At 36.9% G+C, this 6581-nt stretch overlaps 1 protein-coding gene across 2 annotated transcripts in view; it reads right to left on the bottom strand.

Annotated features, from left to right (window-relative positions):
• LOC100633012 (E3 ubiquitin-protein ligase MYCBP2-like) overlaps positions 1-6581 on the bottom strand; it is a 30460-nt gene that overhangs the window by 19519 nt on the left and 4360 nt on the right. For both annotated transcript variants that reach the window (XM_019999502.1, XM_019999501.1), the window contains exons 6-11: positions 3751-5218; positions 3170-3325; positions 2663-2788; positions 2206-2376; positions 963-1187; positions 720-785 (exon numbers count right to left, since the gene is read on the bottom strand). In XM_019999502.1, coding sequence (XP_019855061.1) covers positions 720-785; positions 963-1187; positions 2206-2376; positions 2663-2788; positions 3170-3325; positions 3751-5218 — 2212 coding nt within the window. The remainder of the gene's footprint in view (positions 1-719; positions 786-962; positions 1188-2205; positions 2377-2662; positions 2789-3169; positions 3326-3750; positions 5219-6581) is intronic.

Consider the following 6581-nt stretch of genomic DNA (forward strand, 5'->3'; position numbering starts at 1 on the left):
GGATAGCATATACCTATAAATCCTATTCTTATACAACTACTTATCTTTGTAATAGTTTCTACAGTCAGCCAACAGCTTGCAGGGGTACTGGCTACACTAAAGAGCGTACACTGGTACACGAATGGGCTCATGCTCTTGCTGGTCGTGATGATGAAGGATATGGTGTTGATAATTGTAAGCGTTTTGCTCGTGAAGATCCTGCTAAAGCAATCAGGAATGCTGACAATTTCAGTTTCCATTACTGTGAGAGCCGGTAATCAAGCTCATCAGCTAAAAGCCAAGAACTTTAGGACTCATGCAACACTATAGGACATGCACAGTTTATTTTTGCTTACCTGTAATATTACATTTTTGATTAGTTAGTTATCTTGGCTTATATCAAAAATTTATTCAAAATCAATCAAAATTATCAAGTGTTACTGTCTGCACTGCGAGCTGGTCATTATAACATCAACAATAATGATGATGAGTGATTGATTAATAATAATCACTATGCATAGTAACATAACTATGCATAATAAGACATACATGTACTTTCTTTTGCGCTATATTTTTGTGGTTTTTGGGGCCAATCATGAAATTAAAACCCTTGAAATCATTAAAGTTCCATCCACTTAATGTCAGCCATGAAATCAAAAGAAAGCATTGAACATGCACATGTACATGCATGTAGCTGTACATCATATGCACATGCATCATGTATTATTAATTTAAATTACTTTGTCAACTTCTTTAAGTCCGTCCTCATCTGGTCCAACCAACAATGCTAACTGCTCCACTCTTTGCTATAAATAATAATAATAATAATAATAATAATAATAATAATAATAATAATAATAACAACAACAACAATATGAAAATATAAATAATGACGAGAGAAAATGAAGCATGAAAGTAAATGTGCAAGCATTATCAAAGTACACGGTATGGGTATTGAAATTATGAGACTGAGAATCACTAACCCCAGAGTCTTTAGTATTGTCAATGTGTATGCAGGCACCAAATGGTTTAATCTTCCTCTCATAAGCCAGTGTAATAGTACGGGGTTTCCCTCGTGGCTCATCTCTTGATTCCCAGAATGTTTCAGTAGATCCGTCAGTTAAACTGTTGGACATTCCATCATTGGAGGACACTTTCAGTTTACCCTCATGCAATATATTGATCATTAACTGTACTACTGGCTCAGACTATAAAGAGAAGGGAGATAGAGAGAAGAGAAAGAAGAGTTATTAAACATTTTTTACAGTGCTACATAATACAGTTACACATACATGTACATGTGTACATGTATACATGTTTATATACATGTGTACATGTATATAAGGGCATGAATATGTACCAGAAAATGTAATAAAAGTTTGGGGTGCATTTTAAGAAAAAGCATGGGCTAAAATATACCGTATACTGGGAAATTTTTGAGTAGCCAAATTTTCGCGAATTTCGCGTTTTTTGCTCCGTCGCGAAAATAAAAATCGCGAAATTCTAAATTTCCATTGCCACGTGGTGGAGTTTACAGGCTATTCGCGAAAATATTATTTCGTGAAATCTTACAAATGCAAAATTTGCAAAAAAAAAAAAAAAAAAAAAAAAAAAAAAAAAAAAAAATTTAGTGACACGAAAATATTCCAGTATACGGTAGTCTTTGCTTTTTTCCAAAATTTTGCTAGTTTTTAAAAATGGCTGTAACTCAAAAATTCTTAGTCAGAATTGGCTCAAACTTTCTACACAGCATAACGACATTAATGTATATCAAAAAATGTAATAAAAATTTGGGGTGATTTCGGAGCCATTTTTTTGGAAAAACCATGGGCTATATAGCCTTAGGTATTTTTAAAAAATTGGCCTATTTTTAAAAATAATCATAACTTAACAATTTCTTAACGGAATCAACTCAAACTTTCTACACAGCATAAGGACATCAATGTGCATTAGAAAATGTAATAAAAATGTAGGGTGATTTTAGAGCCATTTTTTGGAAAAAAAGCATAGACATGCATAGTATTGGCAAAATCCAATGGTGTAGTACTCATACAATTAATGCTCATTAAAAATTAATTTAATTAATTTTTAATTAAATTAGTTAAATTAATTTAACTAATTAAATTAATTAATTAATTAAATTAAATGCTCATAAAAATTGTTCTGATGTGAATAAAGCAATTAGCATTGGCTTGTACACAACACAGTATGATTAATATGATGTACTTGAGTTTTATTAGAAGCAACTTTGTCTCCCTCCACTTCCTCCATGACTGAGAGTGCCTCACTGATGTTAGCAAAGACATGACTCTGAAGTAGGAAGGAATGATCCTGGGACTGGAAGTCCAGACACCAACACCTCAGGGCAATCTGTTGGGCCACTGATCCCACTGGTAACTGTGAGAAGGAGGGAGATTGAGAGAGGGAGAGAGAGGGGGAGAAAGAAAAAAAAGAGAGGGAAAAGGAAAGAAGCGAAAGAGAAGGAGAGAAGTGCCAACATTTAATTTTGTGGACAATGACATTTAGGACAATAATTATTGTAAAGTAAAACTAATTATGATCTGATTACATTTTTTAAGCTGCAAAATTAGCAACACAGTAATTGCAAGTACACCCAAGTACATGTACATATACTGTGAAGGTGTATATGTACCTGTACACGTACATCTGATTGACGACTTACTTTGCTCATTTTATTTGCAATGGTTTGTAAAAATGAATGAAACACATTACGTAATTTCTGCATCATGAAACCAGACCCGTCCAAACCAGTCAATGGATTCCTGCCCAAACTTAAATCCTTGGACTCCTAAAGAGGGAGAGAAGGGGGAGAGAAGGAAAGGTGATAGATAAATACTAAGTTACTAAAATTAAATGGTCTTTTACTAAAGAATAAATGTAAAATACAACTGTAATGAGCTATTACTAGTACATGTACATACGAGTGCATTATTAATTTTTCCTGTAGTAGTGTAATATCTTCACACCAAAACTTGATAATACATGTACATGTGCAAATAGACGTTCAGGTCTGACACTGCCAAGTATATGTGTGTATAGTAAAACATTCCTATGGTAATATTCATGCAAGTGAAGATGCAGTAATTATGCATATACATAATACCAGGTATGTGTGTCTAAAATTGACAAGTATATTATTACATAGTATTATATATAATCCTCCTCTTACTGATTCTTTCTCTTCACTCTCCTCCTCTTCCCTGAGTGCTTTAGCAGTAGCAGCTGCTTGTATCATTGGGTGATCAGAGACACTTCGGACAAACTGCCAGAGAATATCATGAACCACTGAAGGACTGTCCACTTGTAATAGCAACCATTCAAAGAACTGAGTGAGAAAGAAAAGATGGAAAAATAACGAGATGTACATGTATGTGTACAACAAAACTACAGTCAATTAATGTACATGTACATGTACATGTATATGTAGCTAGAAAATTTGGCTGATTAATTTTTTTTTGCAAATTTAGTGGACTATGAGTTCCATTCACTACAACTTAAGGTCGTGGTGTTTATGGATGTGGTCAAAATTTTTTCAAAATTGCCAAATCATAAGCAAATTTTTAAGATTATTTTTACACTCCAAATTTCTAGTCACATCAGTACAATACTGTATACAATCTATGTACATGTACATGTAATCTCTCTTAAAAATACATACACAACATCTCTCCCTCTCCCTCTCTCTCTCTCCCCCCCTCTTTCTCTTCCTCTTTCTTTCCCTCTCTCTCTCTCTCCCTCTCCCTCTCTCACCTCAAGAGCAGTGGCTCTAAGACTAGCAATCCTCATCATATGCTTCATGGTTGTCTTCAGTCCCAGTAAATCATGATATGTCCCAATGAACTTCATAATCCTCTCGTAACCCGAATCATCCTTACTTATCGACCTCATGTACATCAAATTAGCCAGAGCCATCGACGGCTTATGCATCAAACTACTTGAAACCCCCTCACTGCCTCTGTGACCCACTCCGGTCAGCTGACGATTAAAAGTAGGAACGGGCTCTTCTCCACTGTCACTAAAGGTACGTTTCATTGTCGGGTCAGCACCACCGGTTGCCATGGAGATCGAGCGGCCGAGGGCGGGGATGGGGCGAGGGAGAGAGGAGCGAAGGGGAGGCTCCTCTTTGGATTTGTCGGGATGAGAGAAGACGGAAGTCTCCGTTATGTCTGAAACCACACCCACTACAGAATCGTCAGGAGTTGAGACTTGACGAGCTAAATCAGGCACGCCCGCTCCACCGGTTGGAAGAGGCGTGGTCTTTGATTTAGGACCTTCACCAGATACAGGACGAGTGGAAACCTCAAGCAGAAACTTAGCGTTTAACAACATTCCTTGAACTGAGCTCATGACTGGGAGGGACCGAGCCTTGCCTGGTTTACGAGTCTTCATCTTTGGTACTGAAATCGGTTTGACAACCTTCTTCTTATTCTCTTCTTTTTGAGCTAAATACTTTGCGTGACATTCCTTGCACATCAGGTACCAAGTGCTTCCCCCACGACCACCATCCCCACAATTACCCGCCCAACCAGAGCAGTATGATCCCCGGCTATTATAGCCCCACCCATTGGCATGATTGCCACACCCACTGTGAGCGTCTTTCATGTGGTAAGTAACAGGATCAGGAAAGGACACATCACAGAGCTCGCATTTAGTGGCCCCACCCCCAGCAGGCGAAGCACCTCCACCGGATTTTTTCTCCTTCTCTTTTTTCAATTTTTCCATTTCCTTCTTTTCCTCTTCGTATCTCTTGAGTAATTCTTGAGCATACGACGGGACTTTGGGCGGAGAGAAAGACAGCGAGGACTGATCGATGACCTTCTGTGACATTTCCTCCCAAAAAGTCACCAAATGATGCAAAGTCGCTGGCAACTTCTCATCACTCTTACCACCTTCGACAGAAACTGCAGCCCCACCCTTTTCACCATTAGTGGGCGTGGTCAACTCCTCCTCCTTGATGACTGATGGATGGAATTTGATGTATAACGAAGAAGCCATTGCATCATGTACTAGTCCTTCTTGCCATAAAAAGGCTGCGTAAATTGCTCTTTGGCATTCAGCAACTGCTGGTGAAAGTGCCTGGCGTTTCTTAGGGGGCGTGGCAGATGAGTGTGGCTGTAAAGTGACGTCACTTTTCTCCATATCTGACGGTTTCTCGTCTTCTTTCTCTTTCTCTTCCTCAATTTTGTCTTCTTTGTCTGTTTTTATAGTAACACGTCTCCTACGAACAATAAGTGAATTATAATTATTAAAAAAACATTTTAAAACGTACATTTACATGTACATTAAATCCAGTTTTGATTGGGTGTATTAATTTTAAGGTTTTATTTAATTTTCCCAATAAATAACAAAATGAAAGACATGGAAATATTGAAAAAGAACAACATTTATATATTATACATTTATAAGCACAAGTTAGTTTGTTAAGTTTATTTTATTAGTTAAGTTTATTTTATTAGTTAAGTTTATTTTATTTATTTATTTAGTTTATTTTATTTATTTTATTACCATTTTAGGAAATAGACGCCCGGGCTTTTATTTAAGGAAATACGGTACATGCACTAAATCTGATCGAGAATGAGTGTAATTATCATTTTTAACTTGGAAATATCTGCACATGTACATGTATAATAGAACAGAACATTTGAAAATTTTTTTAAAATCCAATTTCAGTCAGAATCATTTACACCACACATTGACTAATAAAGCTATGCTTTGAAGGCTTTGCTAATTCAGAGACACTTACATGTACATATACTATAGTTACTGTAAGATCAAAGGCACCGCCGGGTAGTATATTAAGCATATACACCCCTGCCTCTGATATATACACCCTAGCCCTCGATATACACCCCTCGCGGTTTTTAATGATATTCATAGTGCCACGTGGTGAAGAAATGGCTGCCTCAGTGCCTCTTCTCTTTCTCTTTGCTGCCCAACTTTAGGCCTTATCTTTCTGTTCTTAGCAGCCAGTTTCTTGCAAGTAGCAAAGGACACTCTAATGAATAGAGCAGACCTCTTTTAGTCAGATTTACTCCATCGGTTGTCACTACCAATCATAAAATGCGCAATGGCAGTCCCGTGCGATTTGATCTTACAGTAAGTATAGAATATATTATATGTACCATACCTTCTCGGTCTATATCAGTAATATGAGACCCTCATCCCTTAATATCTTCCCTCGGCTTCGCCTCGGGAAGATATCTCGGGACTCGGGTCTCATATTACTGATATAGACCTCGAAGGCATGGTATATATATTACATGTATGTTAGGTTTAAAGTTTGTACTAGGGGTACTGTGATGAAGTACCCCATTCAAAAATTGTTTTCAGTGGTTAAGTGGATCACATTGTCATGCAATATATGGGACAATAGTCTCCTTTATATACTCAGTTATTTGTAAAAGGTCTCATGGGTTGCCCTCCCAATGTGGTTAACACTATGTACTTGTATAAACTGTAATCACTGAACTGTCATGAGTACATTATAATCATGAATACATTATCAGATCATGAGTACATAAGTACAGAATATTCTTAACCTATAACCACTATACATTGAATAACAAACTTATGCTTTTAAA

Source organism: Amphimedon queenslandica, unplaced genomic scaffold (assembly GCF_000090795.2).
Source record: "Amphimedon queenslandica unplaced genomic scaffold, v1.1 AMPQUscaffold_13261, whole genome shotgun sequence".
Taxonomy (NCBI): Eukaryota; Metazoa; Porifera; class Demospongiae; order Haplosclerida; family Niphatidae; genus Amphimedon; species Amphimedon queenslandica.